Source organism: Silene latifolia, chromosome 1 (assembly GCF_048544455.1).
Source record: "Silene latifolia isolate original U9 population chromosome 1, ASM4854445v1, whole genome shotgun sequence".
NCBI lineage: Eukaryota > Viridiplantae > Streptophyta > Magnoliopsida > Caryophyllales > Caryophyllaceae > Silene > Silene latifolia.
Window position 1 is genome coordinate 125324703 of NC_133526.1, and position 19653 is coordinate 125344355.

Here is a 19653-nt window from a genome sequence, read left to right on the forward strand (position 1 = left end):
TGTTGGAATATGTGTCCTCCGACAATAATGCGATCACGACTGTTGATCATGATGATCACATGTTTAAGTCTCATTAAAATGAATACAATTGGGAAGTAATTTTGTTACTGTCAACTGGTCAACATATATCGGTAATGATTGGCTGACTAGAGTTTGACATTACTGTCGTGTGACGGTGGTGATCAGTTGACCCCCTAGGTCATACCTAAAGGGCAATACTCTTAATTGATTATTTAATTAATCGTATAATGTTACGAGTTAATTAAATTACTAGAAAATTGACGGACGATTTTGGAGGTAAAATTTACGTATCATATTGAAATGTGATTAAATAAGATACGGTCTGAGTAATTAAATTGTATAATTACTCGGATGAAATAAATTGTTTAATGTAACAATTAAATTTGAATGAATTGTTATAAATACAATCTGTTGTGATTTATAAATGGTAAAATATTTTGGCACAAGTAATTATGAAATTACTAAGTCGATTTTTGTATGTGACGTACTTTTATTAATACGTTGATTTTTAATATGTTAAAAATACATGACAAATATATGTGACATATGATATGTAACATATTGACAATTGACAAAAATAATATGGAATCCATATTATTAAGTGGGCCGAAAATTAGAAGATAATTGAGCTAATTATATGTTGTTTGTAATTAGTGGAAAACACAATGATTATAAAGCACCTAGCCATGCAAGCCTATTGTTCCTTGTGAAGAACAATTTCTCCATGCATTGGCTCACCCTAAAGCCCCTCTTACACGGTTTTTTGGGAAGAAAAATGATCATTGTTTTCCTCTTATAATTTTACCTAATAATACTCTAAAATGTTTTAGATTTTTTTCATTCATTCATATCATCCAAAATACAAGTTCTAGAGAAATAAAATCCTCTCTTCTTCTCTCATCAAAACCGAAAATACTTAAGTGTTTATAAATATTTTTGGTTCAATTTTCTACCTAATTAATATTATACTAGTTTTGTAATATTAATTAAATTAAGAGGAGCCTTGGGTATAAAGCATAGGGAGAGATCTTGCTCTTAGATCTTTGTTCTTCCATTGGAATAGCTCAAGAACAAGAAGAGATAGGTGATCTCTCTTGTGCCCTAATAACCGAAATCCATTTTGTAAGGACATGATTTCTCCTCTATTTATTTTATTGTTTGCATGCATAAGATCCGTAATTAATTTTATGACAAATTATTTAGACATATAAGAGTATGTTATAATGTATATGAATCTACATTTCCTTCAATCTGTATCATGAGCCTCGGTTGTTTGCATGCAAATTGGTTAAAAGTTTTTCCGAGTTATATGAATAACAAAATAAAACTTGTAAAACTTGTGTTATTATGATATATCACGAAATAATTACATGCATGTTAATATTTCTGGTCCTAAAGTGTTTTAGGATATTTTGGTTAATTTTTCGGATTTTTATTGTTCATATTTAATAATAATGACATTTAAATGTGATTTTATGAGTAAAAATGTCATTTTTGGTCGAAAATTAGCTATACTTTGAATTTTCACTTGGTTTTTGGATATGTTGTTACATATATTATTTTGAGATAACCTGTAAATTTTCATAATTTTTGCACTTGTTATGCTCGAAAAATGATTTTTTCATTATTAAATTCGGATTTAAGAGAAAAATAGGTTAATATGAGTTAAATTTCGAATCTGGTCATAGAAAATTTATATGTTGTCACATGCAATTTTACAAGATGTGTATAAAATAATTGGCTATAAAGAAGTCTTTTAGCATGATTTATGAATTTTTGAAGAAAAATGACATAAATAGTGACATTATTAGTGAAAAATTAATAAAACATAATCTATGACTTAGGAAAAACGTCTAATGTTTCATTTTATTATATTTTTCAGATCTAAAATTGAAAAGTTAATGAAAATAATTTTTCCATGTTTTTATGATTATTTTATTAAATATCGATAAACCGCAACATTGTTTTTCCGAAAAATTTTCGAAATTTTTTAACCTAAGATTTTGAACATTATGAGTGTCATGGAATTTTTCCAGAATGTTCAAATTTCAAATTTTGAATTTATTTGAAATTTTTCGATTTATTTGAAGTATTAATGGCTTATTTTTGTAATTTTGGTCCATTTATGAACAATTTTGTAAATAAAAGTTAATTATGGTCAAATTATTAGTGAAGACTATATTTTGAGTCCTAAGAGGTTAGGGTAATTAACTTATACATAAATATGAGTTTATGTATTTTTTGTGATTATAAAATGTTGAAATCACGCAAATCCGTAAAAACCGAGTAATATACGATATTGGCTAATTAAAGGCGATTTAGCATAAAATTGAGCATGTTCATACATATTATAATGCTGCATTTTTCTTTATGATTGTCATAATTTTAATTTATGTAATTTTGAATTATGTAATTTTACTTAGTATGGCCTTAGATTTTAATTGGTATTTCCCGAAATGTATGGGAATATCGATTCGGTTGTAATTTTTATTGTGATCTCGTATCACCGTTTTGTAATTTAATAGATTTATTTTATTTTAGTTACAAATGTATAATAGGAAATTATGTAATTTATTATGTAATTTTATTCATTCCGGAGTTCCAAAAGACGGATTACTTCAAGAATGGCGATACATAAAGACGGTGTTACCTCGAGATGCGTGCCACAACCGAAGTTCAAGGGACCAATGGAGTTGGTTTCCGAATATGTAATAGATTAATAGTTTTTCTATTTTAGGAAAGGCCATACTAGGATTTATTTATCTTTATGCTTGCATTTTATTTTATGTCACATGCATCGCTAAATCGCCATAACTAAACATGCATTGTCTTATTTTATCGAGTTTATCGACCGTGTCAATTCGAATTATCGTAGTTCGCCGCTTTAGTTCACTTAAAACGTGATAGATAATAAATTGACATGACCTCTCGCTAAAACAAACAATTGAGACATAGCCTTACCAAATAGTAGAAACCATGAAAACCTATTTCGCGAGGGAGTGCACTCGGCCCTACCGGGGTACAAACCTTGTTACGTAGGGGAAGTGGGTGATGAGTGTTAATCCACCGAGTTCATGTTAATGAGGGTTTCATCGGCCATACCGTGCCCAAGTTGATGTGGATTTGGATAATGGACACATTTATTCGAAATTTGGATTGAGCTCAACGGAAGTATTCGCGACCGTAGTTGCATGTGTTCCGGGCTATAGATAATTATTAGAGTAATTTTATCGACCAAGAGTTCTAAAAGTAGAATCGATTAAAATGTTAATCCACCGAGTTATATTGATAAAGGTTTCATCGGCCATACCGTGCCTAAGTCGATATGAATTTGGGTCTTGGAATCATTTATCTAGTTGGGTAGAGGTCACTAGAAAAATGCATAAAACTTGTTTAAATCATACATTTATACGAGTATTATTAAAACGACATTTGTTTTACTCCTTATATTTTGTTTTGTAGACCACTTCTTATTCATAACAAATGGCAACACCAACTCCTAATGCTACACCACTCGCTACTTCATCATGGCTCCGATCCTTTATGGATCGATGTAAACTTGAAAAGAATGGGTCAAATTTCTCCGAGTGGGATGCCCAACTCAAATTAGCCGCCGAAGGTGACGACAAGCTTCGTTACCTTACCGAGGCCTCTCCACCCGAGCCCTCCACTAGGTCCACCGCGGCCACTAGGGAAGCCTATGAGGCTTACCAAAAGGAGTCCGCCGCAATGAAAAATGTCTTAATATTTGCGATGGAGGCGGAACTCCAAAGGAGAGCCTTCAAAATGGGCAATGCTAATGAGATTTACTCCAAACTTGTGACCATGTTTTCACAAACTCCGCGGATCGTCAATATATGAGGCGGCCGCGGCATTCTTTGATCTCGACTTCAAAGAGGGCCAAAAGGTTAGCCCTCATGTGCTCAAACTCATGGAGCTTGTCGAGACCTTGAAGATTCAAAAGGTTGAAATCCCCAAAGAACTCATCGTAGATAGGATTCTACACTCCTTGTCTAAGGTTAAGGCATATGTGCAATTCCGGGTGAATTTCAATATGCAAGACAAGGATGTGTCTCTTGAGGAGTTGCACAAGTTACTTGTGCAAGCCGAGAGGGACATGGGGTTAAATGTGAACCCTCCCAAGGATGTGCTTAACATAAGCACAAAGAGTAAGGGGAAGTTCAAGAAGAATGGGAGAAAGGGTAAAAAGCAAGCTCCCACATTCACCAAAGCTAAGTCTTGTGAAGCTAGCACCTCCAAAGTCAAGAAGGGTCCTCTTGACAAATGCCATTATTGTAATGGCATGGGACATTGGAAGAGGAATTGTTCCAAATACCTTGGTGATATCAAAACTGGAAAGATCACTCCAGTAGGTAAATGACTAACCTTCTTTTATGTTTCTAAATTCAACTATGGTATTATGATGCAAAGTTGTGATAATGTATCTCCCTTTTTATTGTAAATAAGGCCTCCACCAAGCAAAGACAAAGGAAAAGAAAAGCAAGCATAAGAAACCATGAAGAAGCTAAGGATAGCTTTTATGGAGCTTTGTTTTTCATTGTCTTATTTTAAGTTATGCTTTGAATTTTTAGAACTTTAAGTTTCCGTGTTCGACATGGAAAGGTATTTTGGATAATGGTTTGTATTTTGGATGATAGTGACTTGGTTTGCAACCCAAGTCACACGTTTTATCATTTATCCTTTATGTTCTAAAAATTCATCTTTAAATTGCTTGCGTTTTGAAACATAAGATTATTCACTTAAAGTGATCTAATAGACAAATATAATGACCGGTTTCATTATATGTCCACATGCTTAAGGCTTGTGTATGATCATTTATGAAGCGATTTTGAGTCTATGAACTCTCTTAAAGGAATGTCAATCACCAAGAACTCATATGAAATCAATAACTATTAGTCTATCTATGAGATAGTTCTCCTTATACTTCAACATCATTAATTTGTGTCTCATATGCTATCTTTGAATGCTTAGTGTATTCATTCTAAAGATAGAGTGGGAGAAAAATGAGGACACAACACACAAGGCAAGATATAATTGTGTACTTGTGTAAATGTAGATCTACGCAAGAGAGAATGATTTGAATGAAGGTATACCTATTTATATAGTATACCAAATAGATGAGATCTATAGTCTCAAGTTAGTTCTAAATGACTTAAGAGACTAAGTGGAGTAATCATAAGAGTTTATTCTCAAGATAACTACACGAGGAGACCAAAAGAAGTTTTGGAAGAAAAATGACTAATGTAAAGTCTTAACGAGCTTTTGACTAAGGTTATGAATCATTTGACCGATAGTTTCAATCATGAGTTTTACTTAAGAGCCTAAATGAATCAAAGTAACATACTAGTTATGATTGCAAAGATTGATATTCCGATATCTTCAATAGCCAACGTTTTAACCACGCAAATGTCATTGCTTAACCTCGCTAGGAAATGGTTAATCCTCCTTCCGAAAGAGTATTCCGAAGGACGTATTCTAGATATTGTTTATATTTGAATAATGACATTACTACACATCATTATGACATGAGTGTGTTAGAGATTTAAAAATCTCTTTCCGTAAGGTTGAGATGAGACCACTTCAAAATAGGCCTTTTGAAAGGATATGATGGGAACATATATGGTTTTATCCTAGTAACTTGGCAAAGCGATTTATATTTATATCTTTGACAAATTGCGATTGAGAAGTCAATTTCGAAATATGTGGAATTGAGTGGGAGTCAGGAAATTCTCATGTGAAGACGTGGAATTTAGTGGGAGCTATCATCCTTGAATGTATAAAACTTATTACTCATTAAAGAATGACGAGCTAATACCTTCTTTCATAAAGAAGCTTTCGAGTTTTCAATTCCGGATGAAAATGGACAATGATGAATCCAATTACATCATGGGATGCTGGATTAGTATTAAGAGATACACATCACATCAACATACGCGTAGGTTATTCGTATGAATGAAAATGGAATTACCATTAGCATCATGGTAGTTCATTGAACACGGGAACGGTTGATCTCATGATTATCAATAACTAATGTTTCCGCCATTAGAATAATCATGTACATGTCCAATTTTGAATCATATGCATAAGAGCATGATGATTGGTTGGTAAGCCATAATAGAAACGTCATGAATTCTCAAGTAGAATCCGATGAACGATTTCAGTGCTTGTCGGAATGTTCCATTATGTGATAAGAGGTTGCACATTTTGTAGAAGATCCGAGCACATATGAGGATTTATGAGAATCCCAAAACTTTCGAGCTAGAAAGAGAAATGAGAAGTTTTGGAAAGATGGTTGGTAGAATAAGAAGTTATTCAAAGATAATCTTTCCTAGTTAAGCTAGGACTTGTGAGAAGTACTAAGCTAATAATCTTGTCAATTGTTACAAGATTCTACAAAACATATACCTAGTGCATTGTGTGTGGATGAAATACTTGATCGGTGCAAGTTGTATTATTCATCGCAAATTCGTTCGTTATGAGATGATCGATAAGAAAGTTCTTTCAAGTTAAAGAACCGAAACCAAGGTTGGGAACCTTGATGTGTACTTGGTAAGATTCATGCTATGAGAGAGAATATGAATATGAAGGAAAATGCAAGTGTAAGAAGTTTGAACACATGGACACGTGAGATGTTAAACTTCTATTGCAATCAATAAATGTTTACACTTATGATAAACATCACAAGGTTGTAATATGATATTGACTACCCGAGTGTGATGTCGACATTTGTCGTTTGAGTTATTATTAACTCACTTTGTACATTGTTATATCCAAACGGGTTGTAGAGACAATTGAACCCCGTTAAAGTGAACATGGATTAACATTGTTTTGCCCATAGTTACTTATATGAGGTGACGTCTCGAAGTGACTAGAGTGTGAGGCGATTGATGGCAAGTTCAAATGCCATACAGTCATGTGAGATGACTAGTCGATCACATAGGCAGACTGTTAAGAACTTTTTGTCGGGCCTAATGACCGCTTATAGAGTTCTGGCAAATTTATATAGCCTGGTCGTGGCGAGAGCTACTATAGTATTCAAAATGAGTCGATTCTTTTGACTAAAGACTATTCGCCTAAGATGGCACGATTTCGATTAACTTTGATTTGTGTTACTACGACCTTCGTAAATGGGGTCAAATGGGCATATTTTGGGTTATGATGGTTGTGGCTAGTCGAAGGGAATGAGTGCGATAGGAATTGTCCACCCCTAGTCGGGGTTATAACAATATCTCGGGGCCACTCGAGGAGTAATGAATCGGAAATGCGTGGCCACGCTCGGAAGATATCCGAGTGGATAAATCCGGTCAATCGCTTATTCTCCGGATCGAGGAAACCACTCTCGATATGATCACTTGCAAGTACGACCTGAAAGACACCTTGCATTGAGTGGGAGATAGTAATAGGACAAGAGAATTGGTGACGCACACTTGTCGAGGACAAGTGGGAGATTGTTGGAATATGTGTCCTCCGACAATAATGCGATCACGACTGTTGATCATGATGATCACATGTTTAAGTCTCATTAAAATGAATACAATTGGGAAGTAATTTTGTTACTGTCAACTGGTCAACATATATCGGTAATGATTGGCTGACTAGAGTTTGACATTACTGTCGTGTGACGGTGGTGATCAGTTGACCCCCTAGGTCATACCTAAAGGGCAATACTCTTAATTGATTATTTAATTAATCGTATAATGTTACGAGTTAATTAAATTACTAGAAAATTGACGGACGATTTTGGAGGTAAAATTTACGTATCATATTGAAATGTGATTAAATAAGATACGATGCCGAGTAATTAAATTGTATAATTACTCGGATGAAATAAATTGTTTAATGTAACAATTAAATTTGAATGAATTGTTATAAATACAATCTGTTGTGATTTATAAATTGTAAAATATTTTGGCACAAGTAATTATGAAATTACTAAGTCGATTTTTGTATGTGACGTACTTTTATTAATACGTTGATTTTTAATATGTTAAAAATACATGACAAATATATGTGACATATGATATGTAACATATTGACAATTGACAAAAATAATATGGAATCCATATTATTAAGTGGGCCGAAAATTAGAAGATAATTGAGCTAATTATATGTTGTTTGTAATTAGTGGAAAACACAATGATTATAAAGCACCTAGCCATGCAAGCCTATTGTTCCTTGTGAAGAACAATTTCTCCATGCATTGGCTCACCCTAAAGCCCCTCTTACACGGTTTTTTGGGAAGAAAAATGATCATTGTTTTCCTCTTATAATTTTACCTAATAATACTCTAAAATGTTTTAGATTTTTTTCATTCATTCATATCATCCAAAATACAAGTTCTAGAGAAATAAAATCCTCTCTTCTTCTCTCATCAAAACCGAAAATACTTAAGTGTTTATAAATATTTTTGGTTCAATTTTCTACCTAATTAATATTATACTAGTTTTGTAATATTAATTAAATTAAGAGGAGCCTTGGGTATAAAGCATAGGGAGAGATCTTGCTCTTAGATCTTTGTTCTTCCATTGGAATAGCTCAAACAAGAAGAAGAGATAGGTGATCTCTCTTGTGCCCTAATAACCGAAATCCATTTTGTAAGGACATGATTTCTCCTCTATTTATTTTATTGTTTGCATGCATAAGATCCGTAATTAATTTTATGACAAATTATTTAGACATATAAGAGTATGTTATAATGTATATGAATCTACATTTCCTTCATAAATATCACTACCTACGAGCTCTACTTGCAAAGGTATTCCTTTTAAACTAATTAATCAATTAATTATTGTTATCTTTCACACCTTTCAAAAATTATTTACAAGAGTTCATCTATATTTCGTGGGAAAAAAGACCCAGGTCATAGAACTTTCATATAAATTGAAAAAAATCAGTCATCAATTGAAAAACCTGTCAAACAAAATTGCAACTTTTATGTGATTTCTGATAGATTATCACCTTAATTCAAAGACACAAGTAAATTAGAATTTCAGAAAGTGGGGGATGATAAGAAGCGATCAATCGATTCAATAATATTATAGAGAGTTATTCCCTCCGTCTCATTCATTTGTTTACCTTTAGTAATCTTTGTCGGATATTTTGATTAACAAGGTAAACAAGTTATTGGGACGGAGAGAGTATAAGATCAGAGAAGTAAGATTACATCAATAAAAAATAGTTGGAGTTGATGATTGATACCTGGTACTTCAACTGTGTCAATGGTGTATGTGAGAGAGAGAGAATTGATTGTGCAGAAGAAAGTAAATGGAACACCGATAAGAGCATATAAAGGGGGTAAAGGTTTCTGGGAGGCAAAAAAAAGAAAAAATTGGCGCAAAATATTTGGGGTTTTTGGCGCTTCCTTGAAAAGTAGAATGAGAAGTAGAAAATTGCTACTTCTACTTTTTGGGCTCAAAAATGAGTTTTTGACTTTTGAAAAGTAATTTCACATTTGTATAAATTATACCGTTTGGCCCGGCTTCTCCTTTTCCAATTAGAAAAGCACTTAAAAAGTTTGGCCAAACAGGGCCTTAGTTGGTTTGTTTATTATATTATTTCCTAATTAGATTAATCTTTGTTAGGGTAGCTTAATATATAAACTCTATCCTAACCTAGTTATTTTTTTAAGGAGAAATTTGTGAGGCAAACACATTGAGAGTTTTAAGAGCTAGATCTAGAAAAACTCTGTGCTCATCTTTTGTAATCTGTAATTCTCCCGACATAGTGAATTATTCTCCCTCGCCCTAGTGGGTGTAGCTATCGCATTGATAGTGAACCACATAAATCTTGTGTGTCTTTTATTTTTGCATCTAGTCCGTATCGCTTCCGCACAACAATTGGCACCAGAGCTTAGGTTTTTGGATCCAGGGAGGAGAAGATGGCAACTGACACTATAAGGATTGAGAAGTTCGATGGGAGGAATAGTTTTGCACTATGGCAGATAAATATGAGGGCTTTTCTAAAGGAGCGGTGCATCTGGAAACCCTTGACGCCGGGTTTCTCCACGAAGGTGACGAAGACTGAAGCTTCGGCTGCAGGTGCTGAATCTAGGGTGACTGAGACGGAAGATCTTGCCTTGTTAACAATGGAGGAGAGGGCTCATTCATCAATCTTGTTGAGTTTGTCAGACGATGTCCTAACTGATGTAGCCGATGAGTCGACTGCAATGGGGTTATGGCTGAAATTGGAGAGTTTGTACATGACAAAGTCGCTCACCAATAAGTTGTTGTTGAAACAACGTCTGTTCTGTTTCAAGATGCAGATAGGTATGTCACTTCGTGATCATCTAGACAAATATAATACTATATTACTAGATCTGCGTAATATAGATGTTAAGATTGAGGATGAAGATGCTGCTTTAATTCTGCTGGTTTCTTTACCTGCGTCGTATGAGAATTTTGTGGATTCTTTTGTTCTTGGTAAAGAAACATTGACCCTAGAGGAAGTGAAGTCAGCACTTTGCACTAGGGAGTTGCGACAAAAAGCAACTGTTGACTTAAAAAACGGATTAGAGGCAGGTTTAGTTGTTGATAATACTAAAAAGGGTGGAGTTCGGAAGAAAAAGGCTAAGGTTAATATTCCAGACACCAATAATGCTGATAATTCTGTTATCTGTTATCTATGTAAAGAACTCGGGCATAAAAGACCTAGTTTTCCTAAGTTGAAGGCTAAGTCTAATGCAGCTGTAGTTCAAAGTAAGAGTTTGGAGTACGATTCTGAGGCGGACTATGCACTTGTGGTTGATTCTGTTCGTCCTATTGATCGTTGGATTCTAGATTCGGGGTGTTCTTATCATATGTGTCCACACAAGCATTGGTTTAATACTTATGAGTCTCTCAATGAGGGTCGCGTTGTTGTTGGTAACAATGCTACTTGTGAGGTAGTGGGTATTGGGTCAATCAAGGTGAAGACTACTGAGGGTAAGAAGTTGTAGATACCCAGTATCTGCACCTTCCAAAAACCACCCGATGATGATCGGACTATAACGTGTTTTTGATATGCGTGCGTAGATTGGCTATACATGAGACGGTTTAATTTACTACTCGAATATGAAAAATGATTTCAAAAGTTTTCTAACTTCATTTGCATTAAAATAACACTATTTAGAGTTAAAACCGTCTTCGGACCCAAAACAGACTCAGAAACCCGCAACTCGAGTCAACCTGAGTCAACCCGAGTCAACCCAAATCTTGAATGTCAAAAATAATGCCATGAATGTCTTCATCATGTCATTTCCATTAAAATGACCCTAATTAGAGTGAAAACCGTCTTCGGGCCCAAAACCGACTCAGAAACCCGCAACTCGAGTCAACCTGAGTCAACCCGAGTCAACCCAAATATCGAATGTCAAAAATAATGCCATGAATGTCTTCATCATGTCATTTCCATTAAAATGACCCTATTTAGAGTCTAAACCGACACCGAGCCAAAAACCGACTCGAAATTCAAATCCCGACTCACACGGGTCAAACCCGAGTCAAAGACACAAAATACCTACCCCAAATATCACCCAAGAGGAAGCTTACACGGCTAAGAAAACCTCAAAGACCACAAATCACAACCAACAAAACATTGGTTAGAACAAATGCAAAATCCAAATTTGCGAAAGGGACAGTACACCCCATTGAGTCACGGGGTGGCTCGCGCCTCAATGGGGTGTCTGCTTAGTCTCTAAGCAAACACAACCGACCTACCATCCCACATTTCTCTATAAATACCCACCATCACACACCCTAAAACTCACGCGAGCGTCCGCCCCTTCACCTCTCCCTTAAACTTCTATACTCGACTTCCTAAGTCACAAAATCGACACGTGTTTACAACCTACCGATCGTAAACACAAGCCTTACACATATTGTTTGGTACCGTCGCCGTGCATTCGACCGACCCATTCGACCAACTCAACATTAATCAACATGTTTTAATTAACATATTTTCAAATCATTTTCAAAACAAAATCCTTTTCTAAAGCACCTTTTTATTAAACTTCTTTGATCGTGAGTAGTCGCAACGAGAAAACCGTCTCTAAAGTCGTCTACTTCGCAAACATCAAAACACGTAAGTTTGAGGGTGTAAACAACTCACTTTATTTCATGTCCTTACTGTTTTCAAGAGTTTACATGCATGAACAAAGCATAACACGATCCAAAACATGGGTTAGACGAGCCAAAACTGAGTTTTGGCCTGAGGCAGAAGCCCCTTATGGTGCACACAGGCTCGCGCCTCAATGGGGTGCCCAGGTCAGACTCATCCGTGTTTGTTCTCGTCTTTCCTCTTTATTTCATTTCTTATTTGTAATCGGTTTTTAACCATTTCAAATGTTTCAAATCATTTTTATGATGAACTTTCTAACCATTAATCATAATCACCCTTGGTTCTTAATACCATGACGGTTTAATCCGTGACTCGGTGATATTAATTGGTTAATTACATTTTAAAAGAAATTCTTTTCTTTTATTTACCGTTTTAATTCATTTTTATGATAAACATATTTTGACCATTACAAAAATCATCCTTGGTTCCTTATACCATGACGGTTTATTCCGTGACCCGATGATATTATTGGTTGATTACATTTTAGTGGGTATTTTAACACCCTTTTATTTTATTTACCATTTTTCTCATTTGTTTACATTTGTAAATATATTAGTCATAATTAATAATCATCCTTGGTTCTTTATACCATGTCAGTTTAATCCGAGTACGATGACAAACATGACTAATTACAAATAATTGAACTTAACATAATTAGTTCAAATCAAACATTTTACATTTTTATTTATAAACTATGCTTTTCAAACATGCAAATCCGACAACGAATATTACTAACACAATAGTAATTATTTCGAGTCATGCAAACAACATTTGCAAATTATTTAATCACAAATACGGTTTTAAATAACCTTTTCAAAAACCAGGAGACGCCCCCTTGGGTCGGCTCATGGCTCGCGCCCCAAGTGGCCGCCTGTTTCCATCTTTCAAAACCAGGGCAGAGCCCCTTCCATCGCCAATAGGCTCGCGCCCCTATGGGGCTGCTTGGCGCTGTTCTGCCTTGTTTTAGCACTTGTCTAGGACGATCCCGACTACGGTTAACCCGTATACATGACGGATCAGATTGACAAGTTCACGTGTTTTTACACTTTGTCATTTGACACACTTTTTCAAATAAATGGATCGTGTTAAGCATCATAATCCGAATTTGGTAAATGGATGTTTAATTTCCGTTTTCACATGCAAATCAATCTAAATCCAACTCGACATCTTATGCTTGATATTTGGATTAACAAACCGACTTAGAAAGCTCACATGTTATGTTAAAACTTTTGGATGCGCATTCATGCATTTTAACCGTTCTATCAACTTTTGCACTTAAACAACCACGATCGATCAGTAGAGGCCGCTAACGCGGGCGGGATTGGGTGTCCGATTAAAGGGCTTCCCAATACGTACCCTCACCCCTTACTCAGAACCTTTGGATAGTAGATGGCCTTATCCAGGGCGTACGAGAGTCATTTTAGGCATAAAATGCTAAAAGGGGGACGATTCCTTATCTTTAGTACCTATGTCAAATACCGCTTTTTGCCTTGGTTGACCTAGGTATAAAGTGGATTCCAATGGGTTCCAAGCATCCCAGAAATGCTTGGTGGCGACTCCGAACATCTCTAATCATTTCGAGACCTTTACCGAGACGAAACCGACCGATCTAAAGCGATCCGGTCGAAAGCCTTTTTACGCCGCCGAGCGTGGCTTTCAAAAGACCGCTGCATGTCCACAGATTGGCTGGACGTGCAGGTGGCCCGTGACTACGGACCGTTAGGTGGCCCAAATCCACAGACCGAGACGTGGCCCATGTCCACAGAAGTGTACTTTGACTAATGTGAGACATGTTCCAACTTTAGGGAAGAATCTTATATCACTTGGTTTATTAAGTGATTTAGGTTATGAGTTCTAGAGTAAAGGGGAGATTTTGTCTGTCGTGAAGGGTTCTAGTTTGGTGCTGAAAGGTGTCAAACAAAATTCCTTGTATGTGTTGCAAGGTGAAACACTGACTAATTTTGCAAGTTTTGCATCCGTAAATCACAAGAAGAAGACTAAGGTTTGGCATAAGCGGCTTGGTCGTATGGGTGATAGAGGGATACAACAATTGTGCAAGAGGGATCTTCTTGATGGTGTCAAGGTGAGTAACCTTGAGTTTAATGAGCAGCGTGTGTTTGGTAAGAAACACTGTTTTAAATTTAGCAAGAGTGTTCATAAAACAAAAGAAGTCCCTGACCCTTCGGCGTGCTGAGCTTAAGGTGGAGCATCCTTGAGCGGCCCGGTCCAGGGCTAAATGGACGCAGGCCTAGTCCAGGGCTTATTGGACGCGACCAGATCCGGGGAGTATATTGGACGGTTATAGACTCAAGGTGGAGTTTATGGTGTTCTAGTGTGAGAGCTCAATTTGCTAGAACATGGCAGATATAAGTCAACTTGTGAGTGACTTGTATAGGTGTTGAGTGATTTGGAAGTCGTTTGCTAAATGCGACTGTCCGAGTCAAGGTGGAGAATTGTTAGAATGTGACTCGTATGTCGCATTGATACGTCGGAGTTTGATTACGGTGGGAAATAAACTTATGGAAGAAATAAAGAATTAAGATGGTACGTGAATAAAGAAGCGAAATTGAAGCAAGCAAATAGCGAGTCGCGCGTGTGATTGTTGTTACTAAGTTTCATGCTCCTTTTTACGTGACTTTCCTTAATCATGGAAATTGGAAAGGTCAAAGGAATCTTTGGTGAATCTTTGGTTTCCTATTTTTAGTGTGGCTTTGGGTTTCACGTTACGTCTTTGCTTAAGCCTTTGTTTCTATAGTTTAGTTTATTTTGTGAGGCAAACACATTGAGAGTTTTAAGAGGCAGATCTAGAAAAACTCTGTGCTTATCTTTTGTAATCTGTAATACTCCCGACATAGTGAATTATTCTCCCTCGCCCTGGTGGATGTAGCTATCGCATTGATAGTGAACCACATAAATCTTGTGTGTCTTTTATTTTTGCATCTACTCCGTATCGCTTCCGCACAACACTCTCGAAAAGCAACAAAAAAAATATGTGTGTTAGTTAAATATTGTCTTAAGAGCATCCGCAAAGGTGGGGAGGTGCTTCCCCATATGTCCTCTCTCTCCTCATATGGGGCTCCTCATTGTTGCACAAAGCTCCCCAACATTTGGGGTTCCACTGTTTTTAGAGGAGCTCCCCAAAAAAAAAGTAAGGCAATTTGTGTTACTTTTGGGGAGGTTCCCAAATTTTTGTGTTAATTGGGGAACCTCATTGTTGCATAGATGTAATTATGAAATGGGAAGGGTAAAGAAAAAAGTTAGTGAAAAATGAGGTGGACGAATAAGAAAAGGAAAGAGAAAATATGGAGAGCCTCACCTTTGTGGATGCTCTAAGAACTCATTCTGAATGTTGACACCAAAATTGTGAGAAGATTTTGTATGGAGAAAAATAAGGCACACCTTTATAATTTTACCAGATTATTGACCCTTTGATTTAATTTGCGGGAGTCGGTGGGGTAATGTTATTGTTGTATTGTCCCCTAGATAAAAGTTTTAGTTTGCTGGAACTAATTTTGAAGAAAAGAATCCAATGTTGACTTTAAGTAAAGGACTTTGAAGCAGCACATAACTCATTCTTGCATTTTTCTCCTTCCATTACATCAGTTAATTGCAGGCAAAAAATGTCGTCAATGATGAGAGAAAACTCAAGATCAAGAAGGGACTATCCCAATTTCAGTGGGATAGTCAGAAGAATGGTAAACCTTCCAAGAAGCATATTGGGAGGTTTTTCAAGAGCAATGGGACATGGGGTTGATTTAATGGGTAGAAATGATAGAAGAAACCAAATATTATTTCCCCCAAATCCACATCCGATTCTTCCACCAACCCATTTTCCAATGCTTCCTCCTCAAGTCGACCCAAATAATGCGATGATGATTGATGAATGGACATTTTTGAACAACTTTGAACAGAATTATGGAGTAATGCACCCATTCTTCTATGCTTGTAGGTTGATTCAGGGTTTAAAGATAGCCCAAGATGAGAAAAAGTTGGTGTTCTTGTATTTGCATTCACCTGATCATCCTTTCACAGCCGAGTTTTGTAGGGAAACTCTTTGTTCAGAGATTGTTGTGCAGTACATTGATGCAAATTTTGTGAGTTGGGGTGGAATTTGTGATAGAGGGGAGGGTTTGGAGATGAGTAGGAGTTTAAGGCCGGCTAGTTTTCCTTTTTGTGCTGTCATTGTTCCTGCTTCTGCTGATAACATTTCTGTTCTCCAACAGGTTTGGTTTTCTCTACTCGAAGAAAACTAGTTATTCTCATGGGTTATTAATACCAGTTTCAGTCTGATTGTCGGCCTTCATAAATGTGGCCGATATGGCAACATCTGCTTCTAAAGAGTGGTCGTAATGCCTTCAGTTTTACAGTGTTCGTTAAAGCCTGATGCAATGTTATGGCTTGATCATATTTTACAGTCTCATGGTTATTTCCTCAAAAAATAAAAGGATTTACTCCCTTCATCCTAAAAAGATTATCTCGAATATGTTTGATTGCATAATAGAATAGATAGAGAGGTATTCTAATTTCTACACAAATGCCACCACATTTTTTCGTCCTGAACAATAAAATATTGAAATTGGCTAATTGCTATTATTGTTATAGGTGAATGAATATATTTAGGATTGGAGTTGGTATAAATCTACTCTATGCTCTAATGACTAATCTCATAGCATCTATGTGGTCTGCCTCTAGTGAAATGCATAGGTTTCAGACTTCACACCTATGTTGTTTCGACAATGCACTTTGGCTAAGAATCCCGTGTCAAGACGAGACTCCTTCCTAGATGACAAAAGTACCTGTTTTAGACACTCCAGCACTCGTAGCGCAGTTTGAGTATCATAGTTTCAAACTGCTGATCTCTTAGATGGTTATTTGCGCCATGTAATTATCAAAGTATTGAATTATGAAATAAAAATTTGAAGACTTAGTTTACTATTAGTCAAGAACCTCTTATGATCAATCAAAAAGTTGAGGAACACAACATACTGATACCGTTCTGTTATGGGTGCAAAATGTTAAGATTGAAGGCCCTGTTTCTCCAGCAGAGTTGGTTGAAATATTACAGAGGACATTGGAGGAACAAGGAGTTGGCTTTGGAAGTTCAAGAGCAAAAGAAGAAGAGGATAGGAGGGCAGATTGTCAGTTGATAGAAGATCAAAATGCAGCGTATCTGGCTTCCCTCAAACTGGACCAGGTTATCATTCTTTGTCACACTTAAATATATCCACAACAAGTCGACATTACCATTAGCCTGGTGTTTCAATAGTTTGTGCGTAAAGGGGTCATATATACTCAGTCTTGCCCATGTGTTAAAAACATGAAGACGTTGCTAACGAATGACCCATGGTGAGAATTATGTCCAAAAAAGGGTTAATGCTTGGTTACACGTAATCCATGATGAAAATTGCATCGTAAAATGGATTAACAGTCTTAACCAATTCTTATGGGAATGTTTACTTGTAATTTTCTTACTTAAGGAGAAGGAGATGGAGAGGCATAGAAATTCAGCTAAAGAAGAGACAGTTCAGAAAGCATCATCAGCATCAGGCAGTGGGTTTAGTCATTCGCCAACAAACAATCCCATACTAACCAAGCCTAGTCAAGTCACGGAAACATATTCCAACAAAAGAGAAAAAAATCAACACAATGGTAGTTCGAGTAGAGCCAAAGACAATCAAGTCACACAGGTATACTTAATCCTGTCTTCTTAATTCGTTCAGGGATTTTTCCTTGCCAATAGTTATTGGATGAGACAATTTTTGTGCTTTACATTTAAAACCCGTCTCAAAACTTTAAAACTAGCCCCATGTCATTGTCAGCGTGACAACATCAAATCATCTAGTCGAAGCTTGTCTTAAAAGCAACCTAACGAAAACATATAATGCTTATGGCAACTAAAGTTTTGTCTTTGTTTGATGTTGGTTTTAAGACGGAACCACACATATATTTTTTGTCTGTTCGAGTGTTTGTAAATTATGAACTTGTTTATGCAGATACTCATAAGATTTCCAAATGGGGAAAGAAAAGAGCATAGTTTCTCAACAGCAGACAAAATTCAGGCAATTTACAAGTACATTGATTCACTAAATTTGCCAGGAATTGGAAGTTACAGGCTGATTTCAAGTTTCCCAAGAAAAGTTTATGGTGCTGATCTAATGGGAATCACGTTGAAGGATGCTGGATTTCATCCTAGAGCTACCTTATTCTTGGATCTTTCTTAAAAAGTTCAATTAAATCTTCTATAGGTAGAAATGTTTAACGTTAGTCGACTACTCGAGTTTATGTATTTGTCCAACACTAATTTAGATCGAGTTCAGAATTATATCCGATAAAAGTGTGTTGTTTGAGGAAACTGTATTCATACTTGCTCGATTATGTGTAACATAAGTTTGATAATGAGGTAGTTTATGAAATTTTTAACATCAGATGTTTTAATTTTTAGAGAATGTTTGTAGGAGAGGGGCTTTAATATGTTAATATACCAAAATACTCAGTACAGTATAAGAGAAGTAGATCACTTAATAAAAGAAAGGGCAGAAGGCAAAAATAAACACGCTCGGTGGGATTCGAACCCACAATCCTTTGATTAGAAGTCAAATGCCTTATCCATTAGGCCACGAGCGCGTAATTGTTGATGCTGTTGGAAGCAAACGATTTTGAAGCAGTTACGTTTGGCATACGATTGCTATTTGAAATACTTATCTACCCAGAGTGTAAGTAATTATAAAACTAGTGCAAATCCCGCGGATACATGCGCGGTAGAGATTCTAATTTTTTAGTCTATTATTTATATTTTTGATATGAAACAAAATAAAAATTAAAATGAATAACTAATAAAAAAGAATTAAGTTAAGTTGTGTTTTTTTTAATGAATTTGTTTTTTGTCATAGAGCTAGTAGTATGTGTCAAATTATTTTCTACAGTAATACTTAGAGGTGGCAATCGGGTCAGTCGGGTCGGGTTTGGGTCGGGTCATATCAGGTTCGATCATATCGGGTCATATCAGGTTCGATCATATCGGGTCAGCATACCCTTTCAGGTCGGGTCATTTCGGATCAAATGATGTATCGGGTCGGGTCGGGTCGGGTTTGGGTCGGGTCATTATCGGGTCCGGTAACTTAATCACATTACTATAATTTTTTACCATTAAATTTAACTTTTAACCTATTATTTGATTTAATTACTTCATTACTAAGTCAAACATATCAATCTAAACACAAAATCACTTTCATTTTGATCAAAATTAAGCTTAATAATTGTCGGGTCATCAATTTAATCGGGTCAGCATCGGTTCGGGTCAATATCGGGTTCGGGTCACTGATAATCGGGTCGTGTTGGGTTACGGGTCGTCATCGGGTCGGGTCGGGTCGTTTCCGGTCGCAATATTTTCGGGTCCAGTCGGGTTGGGTTTGTTCGGGTTCGGGTCGGGTCAGACTTGCCAGCTCTAGTAATAGTTATTGCATTACTGAAAAATTTAGCAACTTATAGTCTATAGTTTAATATCAAGTTTATTTTATT

At 36.1% G+C, this 19653-nt stretch overlaps 1 protein-coding gene and 1 non-coding gene across 2 annotated transcripts; one reads left to right on the plus strand and one right to left on the minus strand.

Moving 5' to 3' along the window:
- The first annotated feature begins 15640 nt into the window (after positions 1–15640).
- On the plus strand, positions 15641–18560 carry LOC141608863 (plant UBX domain-containing protein 10-like). Its single transcript, XM_074428213.1, has 4 exons — positions 15641–16358; positions 17156–17329; positions 17613–17822; positions 18129–18560. Exons 1-4 carry the CDS (start codon positions 15756–15758, stop codon positions 18354–18356), a joined length of 1215 nt encoding a protein of 404 aa, XP_074284314.1. The 5' UTR covers positions 15641–15755; the 3' UTR covers positions 18357–18560.
- Positions 18561–18686: 126 nt separating this feature from the next.
- On the minus strand, positions 18687–18759 carry TRNAR-UCU (transfer RNA arginine (anticodon UCU)). The gene has a single exon. It is a non-coding gene; the product is annotated as a tRNA-Arg (tRNA).
- Positions 18760–19653: the final 894 nt, after the last annotated feature.